At 39.0% G+C, this 22,456-nt stretch overlaps 1 protein-coding gene across 9 annotated transcripts in view; it reads right to left on the reverse strand.

Moving 5' to 3' along the window:
* The window catches only part of abi2a (abl-interactor 2a), a 38,550-nt gene extending 18,550 nt beyond the window's left edge, over positions 1-20,000 (reverse strand). For 4 of the 9 annotated variants that reach the window (XM_017691726.2, XM_017691724.2, XM_017691722.2 and 1 more), the window contains exons 1-4: positions 19,786-20,000; positions 1,920-2,087; positions 355-531; positions 96-113 (exon numbers count right to left, since the gene is read on the reverse strand). In XM_017691726.2, the coding sequence (XP_017547215.1) occupies positions 96-113; positions 355-531; positions 1,920-2,087; positions 19,786-19,902 (480 nt within the window). In that variant the 5' untranslated portion in view covers positions 19,903-20,000. The remainder of the gene's footprint in view (positions 1-95; positions 114-354; positions 532-1,919; positions 2,088-19,785) is intronic. The other 5 variants (XM_017691723.2, XM_017691719.2, XM_017691729.2 and 2 more) reach the window with 3 other exon arrangements.
* Positions 20,001-22,456: the final 2,456 nt, after the last annotated feature.

The following is a 22,456-nucleotide window of genomic DNA, read 5'->3' on the forward strand; positions in this document are numbered from 1 at the left end:
TTCCATTATCTTGGAATGGTCAGTACCAAGAAATCATCCCACCTCCCCATAAATCATCTAACCTGCGCACAACAGACAACATTAAAAGCCCTTACCTTGAACCTAAGTAACCACTTAAATCAAGAATGGAGCAGAGAAAAGAAGCAAGGGAGAAGCACAGACAGATTAGTGACAGTTTAGAGACAAAAAAGAAAGACACGCTAAGTTATGCCACAGAACATCTGTTAGTATTAGCGAAAATATCAACAACTGTTAGAAAACAGCACTACCATGCATTGCTCGAACTGTCTTTCTGCCCAGTGTTCTAACAATGCTTAACAAAAAGTGGTTCAATCTTGTGTTGTATGAGCCTACCTTCACTCCATGGCCAATGTCATCCAGCACGTTGTAATCAATAGGTTTCCGAATGTAACGCACTGGCCGCTCAGGGTTGGCTGGAGCAATAATTTTGTGGGTGCGGGAAGTGTTCTTATTGGTTGTCAGGATGCCAATCTCCCGTCTTGCCACTTTCTCCTTGTGTATATCCACTGTCTGCATGACAGGCAAAGAACAAAAAGAAAGGTGAGAGGTAACAAGAAAAAAAATGTCAGGTATTCCTTCTGACTGAAAGCAACAAACACAGAACAGTATTCAGGAACTCAATATTAGTGTCACAATGATATTCTCACTCACTGGCCATCTTATAGCCAAAATATGCTTGTCACTTTCTTGCTCTTCTAGAAAGCAAAATGTTTTCTAAATACATGACTATATACTCATTGTAATGATATTTCTCATCGTTAAAGTTTGACTCATTTTCACTTTGCTTTACGAAACATAATACCTATCCCAACTCCTAAAAATATTTTTTTCTCCTCATTGATTTCCACTCCACAAAATGTATAACCACCAACTGCTCTTAAAGACAATAAAATGAACAGAGTACTGTGGTAATATCTTAAAAAGAGATAAAAGATTTGGTAAACAATCAATGTGGAAGGAAACAAGCAGACAGTGGCATTCACTCATGCCAAGCCAACCTTAAAGAATCATGGTAATGCACAGTCCTACAGAAAAATAAGTATCCAGACGCTTTAATAATACAAGCTTGTAAATCCTCTATTGAAAAGCACTGCTTAGTCACCATGCCTCACACCAAGCATCAGATAGAAGAATATAAAGCTCCCTAGTTTCGGGTTGTGGAGCAGTGAAACCTCTTTCTCTGGTGTGATGGACCACCACTGAATACACCTGGAACGAGTTTTGAGATCTACCCTAAGAGTAGATGCTGATACTACAGAAAAGAGAGGACAAAGTCCCTATTAATACCATTGATTTTAGAAGAGATGCAGTTGTCCACAAAGTTTTGGACATACAGTGTACATGCACACAGACACACGTTGATCATGGATCAATAGCATGACTATGTTCAAGCCTACAAATACCTTCAGGCAGATCCATGTTTCATTTCAGTTCACGCAAACTCAGGAGAAGCTCATGCGGAAAACACTTGAGGAGAGGGGGCTGATTAATGCGTTAGAGGAGCTGCAGCAAGGCACTCCTTAATCCCGTTAGACAGCGTGCTGTTGACAGCTGTTAAATAAAAACCCAAGCAGGGGGAATTAGCCACCGCTGCTGGCTCCTCCAGCTCCTCAGACAGGGCTAAATGATTTTCAGCATTAAGTGAAACTGATGCAGTAAAGATGCTTCAGGTCTGACAATGTGCAATAGCAATGTAAATAGGACAAGGGACTAAACTACAGATACGTTAGAGTGAGAGAGTGTCTAAAAGAATAAAACATGATTAAGCATACAAAGTTATGCTCTAGAGCTCTGCATTTTTGCCTTGGATGTGGACCCTTTTTGTCAGAATTAAAACAATCAAGATATTCTTTAAGAAATGAAAATATTCAGTGGCTGCAGCCCTTAAAACATCTTACCTGCGAGATGTGGTTGATGGAGGACTCCATGCGGCGTAGCTGTGACGCCTGGATATCCAGCATCTGCAGCACATTGTTGGCTAGTGTGTTGATCAGGTACGCGACACTGGCCAGGGACTGAGTAGTGTAGTTTTTGGTTTCCTCTAGTGCTCTGTGCTTATCTGGAGACTGGAATGAGGGCAAACAGAGAAGAAAAGCAAAAATAAGTTAGAGTTGCAATCCCAACAACTAAAATGAGTAGACTGTAGTCCATCTGTTTCTTTGCATAAGTCTTTAACTCCCTTTCACTACTTTTCAATAGTCAGGACCCCTTCAGGACCACCATAGAGCAGGTATTATTTGGGTAGTGAATCGTTCTCAGCACTGCAGTGACACTGATGTGGTGATGTGTTAGTATGTGCTGTGCTGATATGAGCTGATCATACATAGCAGAGTTGCTTTGACGCACTGCATTGAGTTGTCTTCTCACAGTGTAAGGATGGTTAAACACTTATGGATTTTTTTTCAGATCTGAGGGAAGCGTGGGGCTTGAATTTTTCCTCTGTCTCAAAGACGAAATCTTTATGTGTTGTTCTGATTGGGACAATTAAATTCTAGTTTTGGAAACGCTTTTTTCCCACTATTCTCCTTTGACTTATACTTTCCTCACATGTGGATCTTAAATCTATTCTCAGAAATTCTCAGTCTCTTGAACTTGTTCTGTTCTGACAGAAGATTGTATACATGTAGGATGGTCTCTGACTTTTGTACTTTATTTGTACTTTATTATTATTATTATTTATTTATTTTGTACTTTATACTTTATTAAGAATTATTTGTTTTGTAGGCCTACAGAGAAAATGGTGCTTGCATTTGTGATTTTAGCTATAAGTATTTCATTACTTATCTTTCATACAATAATAAATGGCACACATATATACATTTCATTGCCAAAATTATAATTATAGTATTGACTCACCCATCCAAATAATTTAATTCAGGTGTTCCAATCACTTCCATGGCCACAGGTGTATAAAACCAGGCCTGCACCTGCTTCTACAAACATTTGTGAGAGAATGGGTCGCTCCCAGGAGCTCAGTGAATTCCAGTGTGGTACTGTGATAGGATGCCACCTGTGCAACAAGTCCAGTCGTTAAATTTCTTTGCTACTAAATATTCCACAGTCAACTGTCAGTGGTATTATAACAAAGTGGAAGCAATTGAGAACGACAGCAACTCAGCCTCGAAGTGGTAGGCCATGTAAAATGACAGAGCGAGGTCAGCAGATGCTGAGGCACATAGTGCGCAGAGGTCGCCAACTTTCTGCAGAGTCAATCATTACAGACCTCCAAACTTCACGTGGCCTTCAGATTAGCTCAAGAACAGTGCAGAGAGCTTCATGGAATGGGTTTCCATGGCCGAGTAGCTGCATCTAAGCATTACATCACCAAGGGCCACACAAAGGGTCAAATACAGTAGTATAAAGTGCCGCTACTGGACCCTACAGCGTTGGAGATGTGTTCTCTGGTGTGACGAATCACGCTTCTCCATCTGGCAATACTTGTCTGACTGCATTGTTCCAAGTGTAAAGTTTGGTGGAGGGGGGATTATGGTGTGGGCTTGTTCTTCAGGAGATGGGCTCGGCCCCTTAGTTCCAGTGAAAGGAACTCTTAATGCTTCAGCAGTCCAAAAAATTTTGGACAATTTCATGCTCCCAACTTTGTGGGAACTGTTTCCACATGACTGCGCACCAGTGCACAAAGCATGGTCCATAAAGACATGGATAAGCGAGTTTGGTGTGGAAGAACTTGACTGGCCTGCACGGAGTCCTGACCTCAACCTGATAGAACACCTTTGGGATGAAGTAGAGCGTAGACTGTGAGCCAGGCCTTCTTGTCCAACATCAGTGTCTGACCTCACAAATGTGCTTCTGGAAGAATTATTTTTTTCTCCCATCATGGCTCTTACAGGGAGAACTGTGTGTACAACAAGAGCCCTAATTTGAAATTCCCACCACATCTGCTGTACTTGCTTCTCATATTACCACAATACTCAACAATGTTATCAAATATCTCATTTCAAATCAATGTCATTCAGCCTTTATACACTTGAACCACAACAGTAGAAATGAATGAATGAATAAATAAATAAATAAGGACACAGTTGCACTGTCAGGAACAGACAGGAGTGTGTGAGCATGTGTCTGCATATGGAATGTCAGGATCTCAGCACTTCTGTGAGTGCAACATTTTGCACCAGTGTGTCACATGACTGAGTGCTTTGAATCCTGTACTGAACTGTGAGACTGACTGAGTGTCTGTTTTAACACAATCCCTATCTTTGTACCATGGTTGTGCCAGGAGAAGACAGTCACTTCACACATCCTGTGTTTAATTTGTGCTCTGTACATTGAAATCTTGAATGAATCAACTAATAAATTTCTATTCTTGATGTGCAAAATAGATCTGAAGAACTAAATGAAAGATGCATTCATCCAGGTCAATAACATTTTACAGCTCACATCACAGCACTAAAATAACCAAATCCTCCAGAATGTTTTACAACAAATGTGTAGAGTTTTAAACAAGTGTATGTGTGTGTTGTGGGCTAGCATCAGGCAGGCATGTAGGTCAGAGTGGCAGACCCTCCCCCGGGACACATGCTGACATGCTGACACTAATATGCAGATCCAGTGCACTGTGAATAACAGTGTAGCGCAACGATGACATCACAGCTGCTCCAGAGCCGGGTGCACTCATATTCCCCTTCAGCGAGAGCGGAGGAGGGGCGCATTCTCACACAGACCCCCACCCACAGGCATTTACAGGGAGAACTGTGTGTAGAGAAAGAGTCCTAATCTGAAAAAGAACCCCACCATATCTGCTGTACATAGATGTGGCTAAAGAAACAATGGACTAGGCTGAAAGGAGAACCATAAACCACTATCACTGCACACAACTACCTGAAAAAGCTTCCTCTTATCTTAGCATGTTCCTCCTTCACTGCAGGCTGGAAATCAGGCATGTCCTGATCAAGTGTGTTTGGAGTCCTGCAACAATATTTGTATTTTTTTTTACACAGATTTGTTACACAGACATTTCTTTTCAACCAACCTGGCCAAGAGACAATTTATCAGCCTTTGTGTTTGAGAAAAACCAAATTTGCTTACTCTGGTCTTGCCCAATTCCAAGCGTGCACCCCTAGTGTTTTTGTAGATAATATACTTACACATTTCACATATTAAAGTAAGGCATGTTAGGCTGCCACCTAACATGTCACAGTAAAATCACTTCATTTTTAGCATGTGTATAGCACAACACACTCTAAACTGACATATTTTGAGTTTTTATGTCAGTTTTACAAACATGTACTGAACATGCCATTTTTATATTGTAAATTGTTAGTTTATTATATATATAATTTAGATTTTGGTTGGCTTAAGTTTTTAAAAGATGTACATGCTTGGTGTTGAATGCGAAGGCCAGTATAGGGACAATATTATCAAAATGTAAATAAATTCTTATTTAAACTTATTTTATATTTCATTCTGATATATAATATTTGTATCTTTGTAGCCTTTTGTTTTCTAAAACTGGTAATTTATTGCTTTTATTTTGCCAGATCTGAGTTGCAACTTTATGACAAAATGACATGAGCTGGGTAAGTGCACTTGCACTGTGCTACACATGTACCCAAAACGCTGTAGCACAATTAAGCCTCACTCCTCATAACTGTGCTATAATTATTCAATGACTTGGATTCATTTTAGTAAAATATGCAAGTTATTATAAATTGCAAAAGGTAAAATATCTGTTTGGCTAAAGAGCAATTAAAGTGTTTTATACTGCAAATTTTCCTAGTAAAAAGTGATGGAAAGGTTCTAGTATGTTTCACATGTTCACTTACCCTATACAGTATAAGATTAGGGTAAAACAAATGGGTAATCAGCTAATTTGGCTCTGGAAAAAAACAGTATCTGCCTTAAAAAATAAATAAATAAAAATCATAGGTACAGCCCTGATTAAAATTGAGCATTACACATAAATGCACATAATACTTATAAACAATCAATACTGAATGATATGTAAAATGCACTGTAGTATCACCCAGGACTACTTGATCATCTGTTACCAATTCTTTCAGATTCAATAGGGACAACCCCACTGGAAACAGGTTTAAAATTCAACCAACAAATAGGGTCTACTGATCTACTCTGAAAGTCAAGAGCGTTCATACAAATGCATAAGAAACACCTAAAAGAAAAGGGTGAGTAAAGAGCCAAGGCCTTTAAATAGAGATGAGCCAGATCAACCAGCTTCACTAACAGGTGTTGACGGTCACAAATGCCTGTGCCTTCGCTATTCACTGCAGGGGAAGGCATTAATAAGATTACTGCCATATTACAATAAGGCCAGCAAACGCAATATACTCATCAATCTTCCACAGTCAGACACACTCCCAATCAAAACGCACACATGCACACACACAAAGCAGATGCACACACACGATGGAGGGTGGGTTCCAGAATAATTACATGGTATTGAGCCTAATGACTCAGTGGACGCACCAAAGCCATGCTACACTGACCGGATAAGAAGAGCAGCAGAAAACCCCGATAATGTCTTTTAAAAGGGTGTCTTAAATAATTAGGCTTTAGCTTAGCCTAATGTTCACAGATTAGCACATGTTCACAGATGAGTAAAAGAGCAGGAGAAGGAGGGACAGAATAAACGTCTGTTAAGAAAAGCAGACATTAGTATAGACTGTGGTTTACAAAAAGTTATACACAACATCCATCTACACAAGACAACACAGAAATTCTGGTGTCAGGCCCCGAATTTTGGTGTCAGGTCAGAATTTTCAAATCAGTGTATTATTCATATGAGAATGTTACAATAAAGCTGAAAAGCATATCCAGTGTTTCCCACATAAAGGCTATACTCAGGGTGACCACCACCCCCTAAGTACACTGACAGCAACCCAAATAACTGTGTCCCATTTGAATCCAATCCCAAAGATATAATATTTTTTTATTTTATAAACGCACAACGGTAGACAGTTAACCCCTGACTTTAGCAATGCTCATGACTTAAACCCTCACTTTAGCTATGTCCATAATGTGCTTCACATCTAAAACAAAACACATGGTTTAATATTCACATACTTGACAGCTTACCTGAACACCCAAATGAGCAAATGAGACTAGATATCCATATATTCATTAACCTCTCCTCCTTCAGTTGATCCCCAAGTATGTTTCAGACCTGTGAGAAACAGTAACACTGTTTCCAACACAACAATAAACATATTCTTGTATTCTAGCTGAAGTTTTCAAGCCATACAAAACTTTCATTACAGCAAGAGTCTGATTTCCTAATCAATGTGATAAAAGAAGGACAGAGAGAGAGAATAACTGCTTGAACACTTGATCATAGAGACTAATATGAAATATTATCCACCTACACAATCCCCTCCTACACAGAGCAGCAGCAGACCACGGCTCCACTAAGTATATGAATATATGCAGCTGAAAATAATCGAGGCAGAAAGGAAAACCTCAACACCTCTCTCCCTAACAACGAGTCATCCATGGGCAGTGGTCCTCAACCCTTTTTCTGGAGATTTCCAAGACCAGGGTTGGTGACCACCTCAACAGGACTTGGCAGAAACAGCTCAGGAGCAAATATAGATAGAAATCTATTGCATTGTATAAAAATCACAAAAAAAGCTTCAATTCAGTGGGATAGGATTAGATTATTTCGCATAACCATCACTATAACTGCTGTAAGCATTCTAATGTGCATCCTACAGCAGTGCTACAACAGACTGCAGACTGAGATTCTCCAGTCTAAAGAGCAGGAAACTTCTGATGATATATCGTTTATGTTGGGGCAACTTCTTAAATATTACGATCTGTGGATTTTTGGGGATGGTCTTTTTTTTAACTGCTGAATGCAGAAGGAAGACATAGCTAACATTACTGCTAAGAAGTGGTATATTATATTCCAGTCATATGACTGTAGTCTTTAAATCATCACTGTAATGGAGAAGCTGGACTGGATTACTGAAACACGAGAAATTACCCTTCAGTCAAAGAAGACAACAAGCTAAAATGTTTCTTGCTTCTGGATAAAAGAGTAAAAACTTGCCTCTGGCTTCCATTTTGCGCTGAAAAAAGACAGAATCTTTCATTTTCGTTGAAGAAAAATGCAGGAGTTGCATTAATGCTAGTTTAACTGTATCAATCTGTCTAGGCTAGCAGTCAGGATTGGTGACACAAAGCGGTTGATACACAACAGCTGTATGATGTATTTGTGTAACACTTGCTAGGTACTGTACTAGTGGGAGAACATTGATGAATGAAAGCATGAAAGCAATGTAAAATTTTGAATTGTGCCAAACCAATGAGGCCAGAGGATACAATGTTGCAGTATTAGGCCAGAAAGTCCCTGTAAATTACTTAGTTTCCCTAAGATTGAACACTTTAACTAGAGCTGTTAATGTGTTTTTTGCTTTTTTCTGGCTCTGCTGGCATCACAACAACAGAAGACATAGCAGCCAGTCTGTCAGTCATGGGTCTGATGCGTACCTGCTGCTGTTACCACGGTGACACTAGTGCCTCTTAGTACACCAGAGGAGTAGGAGTCTGGTTCAGAGAAAGCGAGCACACAAGAGAGGAAAACAGAGAAAGAAAGAAACCGTTGATCAAGGCTTTGGCTCCTATCCATCCAGCAGGGAAGAGTAAGTCTGTCTGTGTTGTAATCCTTGTAGGGGTTTTACTGGTGTGCCACTCCGGAACCTTAAAGTAGTCAACGTCCCCATTGCTTAGATGTTTTACAGATGTCATTTTGGCATCATCTCTCTGAACCCAACTAAAGTCTGTGAGAGAAATGTGAATGGCAGATCTGATCAGTACACAGGAGAACATTTACCATAACTAAAGGTTTGTAGCAGACAGGAGTTAACTGGCCTAAAACTGTATGACAAGTTGCATGTAATGTTCTATCCAATCACAATACCATATTAATAGGGTTTCAGAATATTTAAATACTGAAATTTTATACAAAATATAAAATATTACATAACAACAAGGAAAAATGTTTTTAGAATTTGAATATGAAAAAAATAGCAGTATTTTCACTATTGCATAAATTCTATTTACTTAATTTGCTTTTTAATAAAACAAGTGAATTCTACATGCTGATGAAAAATCATCACTAATGATTATTTTCATAGCAAGCTGCATTACAACCAGGGATCCTCCCCAGTCCAGCAACCCTGAACTGGATGCTGGCCCTGTTTGAACAACACTGAGCAGTGCAGATTGGATCTTTTTACCCATCGTTTTAAAAACAAAAACTGTTTGGTCCAATCATCAATGAACGTTGGAGTGATTACGGTTTTTAAGCTGCTCAAAACATTTTTTTCGGAGCACAAGGTAAACAAAATACACAAAACACTCATGCAATGTTATTCAACCACAACTGCCATGTACAAACAAAAGCATTGCAGAAATGTTTAACTTTTCCATCGTTCCGTCCGAATGGAAACATCTGTTTTGTCTAAAGCAGGGGTCAGCAACCCAAAAGTTAAGAAGAGCCATTCTGTCCCTTCAATACAAATCAAACCAACTTGTTAGCCAAAACATGTCTATTTTACCATCTTGGCTGTAAATATGCCTCAGTATGTGCTAATGTGGTAGTACAGGATAAAAAACAAAGAAACTAAATTATTTTGCTTTAACCTTTAGCTCAGCTACAGTCGCTTTTCTTGCGCCTCCAGCAGGAAACATTTACGCAAAAGCAGAGTAGTTTCTTGTAAAATGCCTCTCATCTTTGGACTTTTTACAAGACTGAAGTCAGCTTCTTGTCTGAATGTTCCACCTTAAATGGTTCCCGAGACACCAGAATCTAACTGTTGCACTATTAAAGGTGGAACGGGACAATTCAAACAAGAAGCTGGAGAACAAGAAGCTGACTTTGTGACTTTGTGTGACAGTTTCTCGCTGCAGATTAAACATATCAAAGAACCAGATGGAGTGCTTATGAATGCAAATAAGACCATGTCCACATTATCAATGCTAGTCTTAAATCTTTCTCTTTGACTTTTCTGCTGTGAAGCCGCAACAGGACAGCATTAGGGCCACACTATGCCGACCCTTCGTCTATGTTTTTTTGATACTAAGTATTAAGTATTGAACAGTATCATAATAACAACGTCTTTGAGGTTCAGCTTTCAGCCAAAAAGAACAGCCGTGTGCATGCTTGTAAGCTCTAAAGGATTTTTTCAGCCCTGTGCTACCCTCACATACTTAAATTGGCAAAAAGTTTACTGAGGCCTTTTGTTAGTACAGTAAAATGCAATGCAAAAGAGCCTGGAGTGCTTGGCCATGACCCAGTAGTATTTGAAAGGGCTCTGGACCTTCATAAATACTGACAGCACAGTATTTCTCTACAGCATGCCCCCACCCCTTCACCCTATCCTTTCCTCTCTTGCCCTCTCACTTGCTTGGTATACTGCTCCTTCTCCATCTTTCAGCCTCCATCTCTCCTTTCTCTCCCCCTCGCTCTCTTTTTCTGTCTCAGGCCTCCAGTCCACCGTTCTTCTTAGGCTCCATTAATCCTGACCTAGTTGGAAGTCCGTTTTCTCTTGCCTGAGGAGAAGAGAAGACTGCACAATGAAGCTAGGAGACCATTCTCAGAGCCCCAGTGTTTTCTGTGTTTTGGTATCGAAAAGAAACAAAAGAAAGTCTGAGGTTGGGGGAACAGTACACTGACTCATCTGATCTGTTTCAGTCACCTTGGCTTGCTCTCAGCTTGTTACCTTACACTGCACATGATCTTCCCCAGTTACTTTAAAGTGCTACACAGAAAGGATCACAACAATCAAACTGAACAAGCAGCAGAGAAAACTATTTTCCAACAGCGCATTCCCTCCAGTGCTTCTGCCCCAGCGGCACTCCCCCTTTCTTGCCTTACTCTCGTGTGTCGGAGTCTAGTCATTCGGAGCCACCTACATTGCCACAGCTAAGACAAGCTACATAATCACTTACAGGTGGTAAATCACTGCAGACTGAACAGCAAGGGTTCATTATTTGTGGGTGCTGCTGCCAAGTGTGGCATTCCGAAACACACTGAAACGTTAGTGATCAGGAAGAGCAGCTGAATGCCTTAGAATATAAAATGGAAAAGGGGTGGCTGAATAGGTTTGATTAAGAAGAGAACACCTGCAAATTAAGTATCTGATTAGATACCTGCTTATAAAAGATTACTTTACTACTATTCAGGCCAGACTGCAGACTGTCACTGTCTTAAAAGGAACCTTTGAAAACTCCCTGGACGTTCCATAATGACAGCATGTACTCTCCGATAAGTGTTTCACCGTCCAACACTCAGGGACCCTCAGATGGTCCACATTTCTGCCTGTCCCAGTCCTCAATACTATCACAGAGCAAAAAATGTGATGGTCCCCAAGGACCAGATTGGGATTAATTATCTTTTCTTTTTTTCATAATCCACTGAACTATTCTGTTAGTCTTACTTTAAAGCTTAAGCTTTAGCCATTTATGACTTTTGAAGGTCCTGAAATCAGAAAAGGTGTATTCATGTTCATTCTAAAATGTGTTTTTAATTGCAGAATAAATTCAAACAGTGGTAAAAACAATGCCTTACACTGTTAGAAATTACATTTTTATTCATCAAGGTACAAACAATGTAAATGTTCCTTCAAAGGCAGAATTTTAAGGTGATTTTAAGGTCCAACTATGTTCCTTAAATACATTTTTTCAGGTGAAAAGTGCATATTTAGCTTTTAGCTTTTCATAATGTAATGTTTTAAAATAGAACAATACAATAAAAAGCCTAGAGACGAGACAGGATGTCTGAAGTCAATACAATTTAGATATTATTATTATTAGGTATTATGATACAATTATGTTCCCTGACTAAAGGTATGGAGGGTACCACCCCAGTGACAAGAGGGGTACTGCCCCAGTGACAGTTTCATACCTGTATTTATTAGAGTATATACCACAAAATACATTTGTCATATCAGGCAAACTGACTGTCATACATCTACAGGTGAGAAACTGATTCCTTTGCCAGCTCCTTAAACTGAGCAGTACTACAAGCAGACAACTCCGGACACCCTGCTTTATTGTTCCCCAAGCACAGCGAGAAGTCAATTCCACTTATGTTCTTTTTATGAGGAAATTACAAATCAATACCGCTGCAGCTGTGAAAGGAGAATGGGAAGCAGCTCAGTGGAACGGTCATACAACACAGTCAAAAATGAGATGAACAAATACAGCCTAAATCATTTTGAATGCACTTAATTTTCAAGTTGTCAGGAAGACATTGGGATGATTTGATGCTCAGGTATTGTGGTACCACCTGTATTACTTCTGAACCTTATATTAATTGCTAGCATTCTTAAATCTACATAACAAATGACAAAAAATGGCAAACCATTAAAGATAACAGCATAACAAAGCCCCTCTATTTCCATCCACGTTGTCCCTGAACGTGCCCACACAAAAGGCCACCAATGCCCACAAAGGAAACTAACTGCTATCCTTACCTTAAAAGGACAGCTATTCTTCCAGTAGGCCTTCTCCTCTGTTTACATTGCCAGCCTTGACTTTCCAACCCAGCTGTAGCCAACACATCAGAAAGACAGAACCCTAAACCTAATTTAGCCCAATAATCAGACACTCAACAAAAACAATCAAATCACAAGGCTGATTGTATCACAAAACCTTTCAGTTCATTACACCTTCAAGGCAGAGTGAGCAATCTCAATAGCCAGAACAAAACATGGGGGAAAAAATCCAATTCAGCCTACTGTCTTCTGAGCCACCACCTTTCAGTCATGAATTTTAGCTGTCACACAGCACAATTGCTATAATTACAGCATCCATCACAATTACTCTGCAATCATTCCCACTTTGACAACCACTGCTGTGGGCACTAGGATATGTGCTCACTGTACAAGCAGTGGAGTAACCTGTGTCCAGCTTATGTGAAAAGCAAGATTTGAAATCAGCAAGTAACAAATCATTGGACAAAGCTGGGAAGGCCATGTGATGTTTTTGCTCATTCACACTATGGATTCTGATTAAATACATTACTCTATGTACTATGAACAGATATTTGGTTAAAAACAACTTTAGCTGAAATCTACAAATCACAAAAATGTCATTTTCCCACTGCAGTGAAAATTTTCTTCAGTCATCTGTGCATCTGCTTTAGAATTAAATAGTTCATTAGATTAAACCCATAACAACACAATGTATTGCACTGTATCAAATTGTATTTCAGTGTAACACGTCATATTGTTGTATGGGACTAGCAAGTTAACCTGTGGTTAGTGTGTTAACTTGGGGATAATATGTTAGCCTGTGACTAGAGGTAGAGCAGTTAGATCAGCAATTGTACTTTGTATTTTATAATGCTTAATGGTGTAATAAACTGAAAATACAAACATGAACATATTAATGCATAAAACATTTTCAGCCACTCTTATTTTTGCTATATCGAAAAATGTATCAAACAACTGGCAACTGGAACAGTTAACAAAAGTTCAGGTCATGGCGCTTTATATGTTCTACAACTGCATGTTTGCTATGATCTCTGTGGAAAGGCTATTGAGGTTGTTCAGAAAGCTGGTGGAACAGTGGTGGAATATAAGAAGGTGGATGTTTAGGTAAGGATGTTAAGAACACTAAGCGACTACATGCAATACCTTTCAAGTGAAATCTGAACATGCTAAATACCTGAAGTGAAGTAAATCCTTCTGAAAATCCATCTCAAAGTAACAAAAACTACCAATACTAACAGTTAATGCTCCAAATGTGCTTCTTTTCTTTTTTCCAGACCAGAAGGTTATGCCAGCTAGTACAATGTTATCCAAACTAGGCATTCTGACACTCTCATACATCTTGCTGTAAGCCACAAACACCTGGCAACAAGAATTCTGATGTTCTCGATGTACAGAAATATCATCTGACCCTCCATCCCTCAAACGCAGCAGAGATTCCATCAGTCCTGTCTTCCCCTTAACAAGCAGGAAGACATCCACCCACCAACAAGTAACAGTCTGTCTTCACTCAAATTGTATGGTGTGTCGGGCGGGGGTGTTGAGCTGTACATTGCTTCTTAAATTGGACGAATGCATGTGAAGTCTTTCGTAGATCAGGGTGAGGAAGACTAACTGAGCTGTCAGTGCACATGAAAGCTGTCACATAGACTAAGGCCTCAAGTGACATTCTGATGCAATAAAAAACACTAAATCCAGCTTCACCAGCAAAGTTCAGTCAAATGTCTGCAGAAAACATGTGAATAAAGAAGATCTATCTAACCAGAGTTACTGACACTACTTTTTGGAGAAATAAACAAGTTTCATCTTAACAGACTCAGACATAACAGGATCAGAAATTTAAATAATCTCAAATTAAAAGTATGAACTCTCCAAGAATTCTTCTCATCTGCTTCCTCTTCCTCATGGGAGAAAACTTAGCCTCCGCTGAACACACTTATCCATCATGGACTGACCCAAGAGGGGATAAATAACCTATACTGCGCCGAGTGAAATATGCATGTGTCATACTGTCTCCATGGTTATCACCCAAACAAACATTGTAGAAAGACCACGCCTTTCCAGAAATACGCTCAGCCCCCGTTAGTGTTCTCTTAACTTCGCAATGATCACAGCAGTCAAACCTGGTTCTAATTACCTGTGGGACACTGCGCAACACTGGCTAACCAAAAGCAGCTGGAAGAGCTGGAATAGGAGGACACCTCTCCATACTTTACAGAGCGCAACAGGCTGACATTGCACATCACTCAATGGCATGCACACCAACACACACGTCACTGGGAAAGGTTGCTGTCATTGCTGATGTGTCTAGTATGACCCAACTCAAGGGACATGGAGTAACTGGAAATCAGCAGTCACAGAACATAACGGTGCTAAAACACTACAGAAGACCAAAGTACAGCCAGATGTTAGTTTTCTCTCTCGCTTCCACACAGACACAAACAAAAACCCAAATCTCAGATTAACCAACAACTAAGCAATGTTTACAGTAAAAAAAGTCAATTTAATATTTCATTTTCAATAAACAACAATTCTACTAATTCTATTTGAACGGATGGGTTTATTGTTCCATTACTTATTACGCTGCAAACGAAACCATGTCTGTGAAAGTTAAGCTAACTCCAATCACACAGGCCTTAAAAACATTTCATTCAAGCTCAAAACAGCACACAACCTAATGAATAAACTTCATTGAGTGCACCACCTTAAAGAGCAGTCCACCTTAAACGGCCAGAAAATCAAAATAAGAAGCTGGCAAATACAAAGCTGACTTCAAACTGGTGTGCTTTCCTGCAGCAGTCTTCACAGAGGCATTGAAACACCAGAGCAACACTGAAATTGTCCGCTGTGTGGAACTACTTCACAGTTTCTAGGAGAGACAAGCATTATGTCATCATTTTTTACGTTGAGTATGAGGAGGAGGTACAATGGCTAAGAACTTCTCCGTTACAAGGATGACACCACTTGAAAACACAGTATACAACAAAACAACAGAAAGTCCCTGCTAGAACGGCAACATCACTGGTACACTCAGCTTCAAATGAATGTGCTGACGTGCAAATCAGAATCTAAAAATCACTGCCCCGCAAGAACAACCATTCTGTGTGGTCAAGACAATGGATTTGGTGGCGCGTATACTGCAGTTAAAAATTATTTGTCTGCTTTGACTAGTTTTCGACCTACCGCATAGGCCGCAGCCAAGAATGTCGGTGTATCACTAGAATAGCTAAATCCTAACTGTTAGAAGACATGTTTACCACATGCTTACAAACACTTGCAGTATAAAACAAAGTCCTAAATATCAATACAGTCATAAGTGCATCCATATGAGTATCGCCACATCCACCGTATGAACATTTTGAACACAGCCCTACTCACCTCAGAAATATACTAGATTACTCCATAACTTCCTCCACGTTAAGATCAGATAAAATGTGAAACTTGTTTAAGATATATGACTTCCACTGACTGACCCATCCATGATGGATTTATAATTAAGCTATATCCGACTGGTCCAGTCACTCTAAATCTCAGTAATCAAAAAACAACTTGTGTGAGAGGCAAAGTTACACATTGCTAATCAATACAACATCCTTCTTTCTCACTTTTTACATTTTTCTCTTCTTCTCTTTGTTGTTCTGAGGTTCTGGCTGTATGCTTAAGGTGCTGAAGGAGGTGGGGATAGGACAATGGTCATGGCACAGGAGGCTAATCCCTCTGTCTGAGCTCTTCTTACTGTCTGTCACTCTGGGTGCATGGGTCAGTTAAACATATTGTAATGGATAGTTCTGCAATGATTCTGTGGGAATGTCAGACAGGGGAGCTATGAGTTTATAATGAGTCCAATTAAACAGTCACTTAAGCATTTAAACTGAGAATGTCTCAAAATTCATGCCGTACGTAGTAGGAGCCAATACATCATCTCCTGGAGGACATGCTCAGAGTCACTATATACACTGTCTTTTTTCTTGCTTTTTTATAAAGCAGTACAGATTTTTTTTTCCAATGCCACCAAAACTGACCATTTAAAGCATTCCACCCCTTTTAGGCCTATAGTCTAAATATTTAAAATCTGGACTCTAGTCTACAGAATTATTTCCTTGTAAACACACAGGGAACTTGAGGAGACCTAGAGAAGACAACAGTTTTAGTTTAGGACTTTTTGCTCACTAATAAAGAGTTAGATAATCAACACCTATCAAATTGTACCTTCCCCAGTAGTATATCACACTATTCAAACAAACATCTTGTGTGCTAAAGTAGTAACATTTAAAGAAAGTGACAGGGCACTACTATTTTCTCAAAATAATATCATAAATATTTATCACAAAAACAAACAAAAAACACAATTGCTGTCATTTATTTTCAATAGTAATTGGTAGAAGTAGAACATTGCATCATAACACAAAACTGTGACAACATGGAGACTGACAATCACTCTATTAAGCATGTCATCTAATAATCAGCACCAATCAACAATTCACTCCTGCACTCCTCCTGCCCACCACCCCTAGTGTTGTAAGAAACTTGTGAAGCAACACAATCATTGTCATCATCTTTCTTCATTCATATTTTGTTCAAAAATCATGAGAATCTCAAGTCATGAACCCATTACCGTGAATCAAATCCTGGACTGACAGCCAGAGTAAGTGTTAATCATTAATCATACGAGACATGGTTTAAGTGCTGTAACTCACTGTGCTACCATGTAGTGAAAAGAGGCTGTGATCTACCCTTCATTATGAAAGTGTGAGGTCAATCTGAAGATTATCTACCTTGGAAGCTTTTTGGTTGTGAAAGAGGTTTTAATTTAATACATTTCTCAAATAAAGCTGTAAGACTAGGGCTGGCAGATTCTAAAAAATCTGGATGTGACTCCAACTCCAATTCCAGGTTGATTCCACACAATATTTTTTTAAATCAAGACACGGGGAAGAGCATCCAGCAAATTGAAAAGTACTACTTTAATTACATTCATAAATATACCTTTATGATTTATATTATGAATGATAAGGGATCTTGATAATTAACTTCATCTGCCACCACTTCAGTTGCTCTTCAGGGAGACAATATGTTTAATTATATGACCGATTAGTACTTAGCAAAGCAAACTTTACTTTCACCATGTGGACTCTCGATTCCCAAAAGCCTGGAAACAGAGAAGACTCTTTTTGGGATCTCTATTTATGACGCAAATCTAAAATGACATGGACTGCTCCACAAGATTAGGTCTATCAGTTGTTTTTAATTGATAGCAAACAGTTAAAAGTCAACTGTACGATGATTTCAACAAACAAGCTGTAAAACATTTATTGGTAGAAATCACATTTTCAGATATGCAATGTTTTCAAGACTGCATGTTCTTTTCTCATTTTGAGAAACACTTTTTGGTGGTTTTCACTACATTTCAGCAATGCTATCCTTGCAGTAGCTGCAAGCCTTGTATCAGTCATCAAATCACTGCTTTAAGAATCACAAATAGCTTTTGGTTATGTGACAAAAACTTCACTAAAGCTCCCTGAGGATTTGCCCACTGGGAACAACCTTTGCCTCCCAAAAACAATGGCAGGGCCATAAAGGGGATACTAAAGATATGATGACTGAACAGTTCCAAAGCATGGAAGAAAGCTTTTTACAACAAGAGCCCAGGGGAGGCAGCATGGTGCAGCTGGTACTACCTCATCTTTGAAGAATCAAAGAATGAGCAAAGCCTTGAGAAGAACATCAGAGCAGTGGAGTGACTTCAAAAAAATTCTAATGCAGGGAAAAAATGAACACATTACTTACTGTTCAGACACACATGCAGCCTCTTTTTGGCAGCTATACACAAATACTGGGGACAAAAATATGTATAACTTCCAGAATGTACATTATCATTAGTACCCAAAATGCCCAAAAACATACAATCTAGCCAGCCACAGAGCACAAGACATCTTGACCATGTTCAGATTAGGATAAACTTCAGTCCACTAGTCCAACTAGACATCATAACAAACCTGGGATTAAATGGCCATATGCCATAAGGGCTTTCGTCGGTGTCATGGCAGAATTTCTGCTCCAGCGCTTAAGATCAGGTTTCAGGTACCAGGTTGGTCAGTGTAACTCTGCATTCCCTTCACTGATGTCAGAAATGGAAGCTGACACATGCCTGGGGCTCGAGGGATACAGGAATGCAAGATGTGCAAGTACATGCTTCCCAAAAGAGGAGGGCAATGTGACAACCTTGTGCCCTCGGTCTTTCATGACAGCGGATTTCACGTCCCCCTAGTCTGAAAAGCCTAGGCTGCAGAGGGAAAGCAGGCTTGTTACTGCCATACTGATTTCACTGTGATCTGCCTTTTACCGCTAAACACTAGCTGCTTCGAGGTTATAGTGGCTCATGGATCTGCCAAACAGCTATATGTTTTCATACAGAGCTAATCTGATCAGCTACTAATAGAGAAATACTTCGTGATAAAAGTACACTCAAACATGTTCACATGAACACCGGACTTGCATTTTTGTCATTTTTGATTTACACAGGCACATATTATATTAAAATAGACCCATCTTAATCTCAGGTTCTCAGCTGCCCATCGCTCCCCTCCCACATCTTAATACCAGCAACGGTCAAAACCGGAGTATACGAAAAAGAGCAAGCACTATCTCGCTTATTGTATTTTAATAGTTGCGCAATAACAGCTAATTAGGGACTATACTCCGTCTTAAATAATATCTGCACCCTAACAAGTTGCTTAAATCATGCAAACAGTCTCAGTTAGCCAGCTAACGTTAGCGGGACCTGTAAGAACACCTCCAGCCAGTCTGCTCACTGAGAAACGCGACAAGACCCACGACCGTTCATCCAGTGCTCCACAAACGTAACGCCCACACAAAGTCACTGAATCGAAACCACCACAGAACTACTAACAGTGCTACTAATAACACTGAAGTTTAAACTTTCTTGTTGACAACAGTGCGCAGTACTCGCGTGCACGAAAGCTAGCTAAAGTAATGCCTCAGGTCAGTTACTCCACTCAAGCAGGCGAGATGAGCGGCTGGGCTGCGTTCCAATACAGGCACTTGCGTTCTAACCGCAACGCAAAGCTAGTGAACAGAACTCCGGCAGCCTGGGTCTTCTACGCACTAGCCAGGCACTCTAATGAGAAAACGAAGACGCACATTGGAGCGCAGCCTTGAATAACAGAACGGTAGTGTAGCTAGCTGCTACTAGGCTAACTAGCCATTCCCACCACACAGACTCGACTTCGCCAAGTTTAAAAACACTTTATAACACCGTTCGCCCGATTACCTGCACGTAGTTGCTCTCGCAGTATTCGGCGACTCTTTCGAGATTAGTGAAACTGTCCAGTAACGCTCTTCGCCCCGCAGGAATCTCTTCCTCCAAGAGCATCTGTAGCTCCGCCATCTTTTGACTTACATCTTTTTCTCACAACTGACGATGCGATGCGCTCCGCGCGCTCTCTCTCTCTCTCTCTCTCTCTCGCTCTCGCCTTCTCTCTCTCGCCTTCTCTCTCTCTCTCTCTCTCTCTCTCTCTAGCTCTCTCACTCGCCTTCTCTCTCTCTCTCTCTCTCTCTCTCTCTCTCTTTCACTCTCTCTCTTTCGCTCTCTCTCTCTCACTCGCCTTCTCTCTCTCTCTCTCTCTCTCTCTCTCTCTCTCACTCGCCTTCTCTCTCTCTCTCTCTCTCTCTCTCTCTCTCTTTCGCTCTCTCTCTCTCGCTCTCTCACTCGCCTTCTCTCTCTCTCTCTCTCTCTCTCTCTCTCTCTCTCTCTCTCTCTCTCTCTCTCTCTTTCGCTCTCTCTCTCTCGCTCTCTCACTCGCCTTCTCTCTCTCTCTCTCTCTCTTTCACTCTCTCTCTCTTTCGCTCTCTCTCTCGCTCTCTCACTCGCCTTCTCTCTCTCTCTCTCTCTCTCTCTCTCTCTCTCTCTCTCTCTCTCTCTCTCTCTGTCTCTTTCGCTCTCTCTCGCTCTCTCACTCGCCTTCTCTCTCTCTTTCTCTCTCTATGTCTTTATATTGTAACTTAATTCGTTTTCAAATATAACATTTAGCATAAAATATTAAAATATAAAGTATTAAATGACCCTTAAAGGCAATAATTAATGAAGTGACGTTTTAAAGTAAGTATAAATTACACATTTACCTTGTGTTTTACAACTTTACATATGCAAACACAAATTTAACAATATAATATATTCATATTTATAATATATTTGTCACATCGTTATATAGCATAAATAACTTTGAAGCAACAAAAACGTTTTTTTTATTTCTGTATAACATCTATCCACAAATAATTTGTTGAAAACCTAAATATAAGAAAAATGTTTGTGTATTTATTTGTTTATTTGTTTTGTTTGAAATACTTCTGAAACTTGGTATTATTTGTGTTTAATAATGAATTTGTTCTTGTTTACTGTGTAGTTCCTTTTTTACACTCCGTTGCATATGTTGCATGTTATATGTTCATGCTACATTAAGGTCCTACCTGAAGTTGATGCTGCCGACATTCTTAACTGATTTAACTGATATAATGTTACTGATATAGTGGTCATTCTTAACTGACTTAACTGATATAATGTTACTGATATAGTGGTCAGTCTTAACTGATTTAACTGATATCATGTTACTGATATAGTGGTCATTCTTAACTGATTTAACTGATATAATGTTACTGATATAGTGGTCATTCTTAACTGATTTAACTGATATAATGTTACTGATATAGTGGTCATTCTTAACTGATTTAACTGATATCATGTTACTGATATAGTGGTCATTCTTAAATGATTTAACTGATATAATGTTACTGATATAGTGGTCATTCTTAACTGATTTAACTGATATCATGTTACTGATATAGTGGTCATTCTTAACTGATTTAACTGATATAATGTTACTGATATAGTGGTCATTCTTAACTGATTTAACTGATATAATGTTACTGATATAGTGGTCATTCTTAACTGATTTAACTGATATCATGTTACTGATATAGTGGTCATTCTTAAATGATTTAACTGATATAATGTTACTGATATAGTGGTCATTCTTAACTGATTTAACTGATATCATGTTACTGATATAGTGGTCATTCTTAACTGATTTAACTGATATAATGTTATTGATATAGTGGTCAGTCTTAACAGATTTAACTGATATAATGTTACTGATATAGTGGTGATTCTTAACTGACTTAACTGATATAATGTTACTGATATAGTGGTCATTCTTAACAGATTTAACTGATATCATGTTACTGATATAGTGGTCATTCTTAACTGACTTAACTGATATCATGTATCTGATATAGTGGTCATTCTTAACTGATTTAACTGATATAATGTTACTGATATAGTGGTCATTCTTAACTGATTTAACTGATATAATGTTACTGATATAGTGGTCATTCTTAACTGATTTAACTGATATAATGTTACTGATATAGTGGTCAGTCTTAACTGACTTAACTGATATAATGTAACTGATATAGTGGTCATTCTTAACTGATTTAACTGATATAATGTTACTGATATAGTGGTCAGTCTTAACTGATTTAACTGATATAATGTTACTGATATAGTGGTCATTCTTAACTGACTTAACTGATATAATGTAACTGATATAGTGGTCATTCTTAACTGATTTAACTGATATAATGTTACTGATATAGTGGTCAGTCTTAACTGATTTAACTGATATAATGTTACTGATATAGTGGTCATTCTTAACTGATTTAACTGATATCATGTATCTGATATAGTGGTCATTCTTAACTGATTTAACTGATATAATGTTACTGATATAGTGGTCATTCTTAACTGACTTAACTGATATAATGTAACTGATATAGTGGTCATTCTTAACTGATTTAACTGATATAATGTTACTGATATAGTGGTCAGTCTTAACTGATTTAACTGATATAATGTTACTGATATAGTGGTCATTCTTAACTGATTT

This window comes from Pygocentrus nattereri, chromosome 6 (assembly GCF_015220715.1).
Source record: "Pygocentrus nattereri isolate fPygNat1 chromosome 6, fPygNat1.pri, whole genome shotgun sequence".
NCBI classification, from domain to species: domain Eukaryota; kingdom Metazoa; phylum Chordata; class Actinopteri; order Characiformes; family Serrasalmidae; genus Pygocentrus; species Pygocentrus nattereri.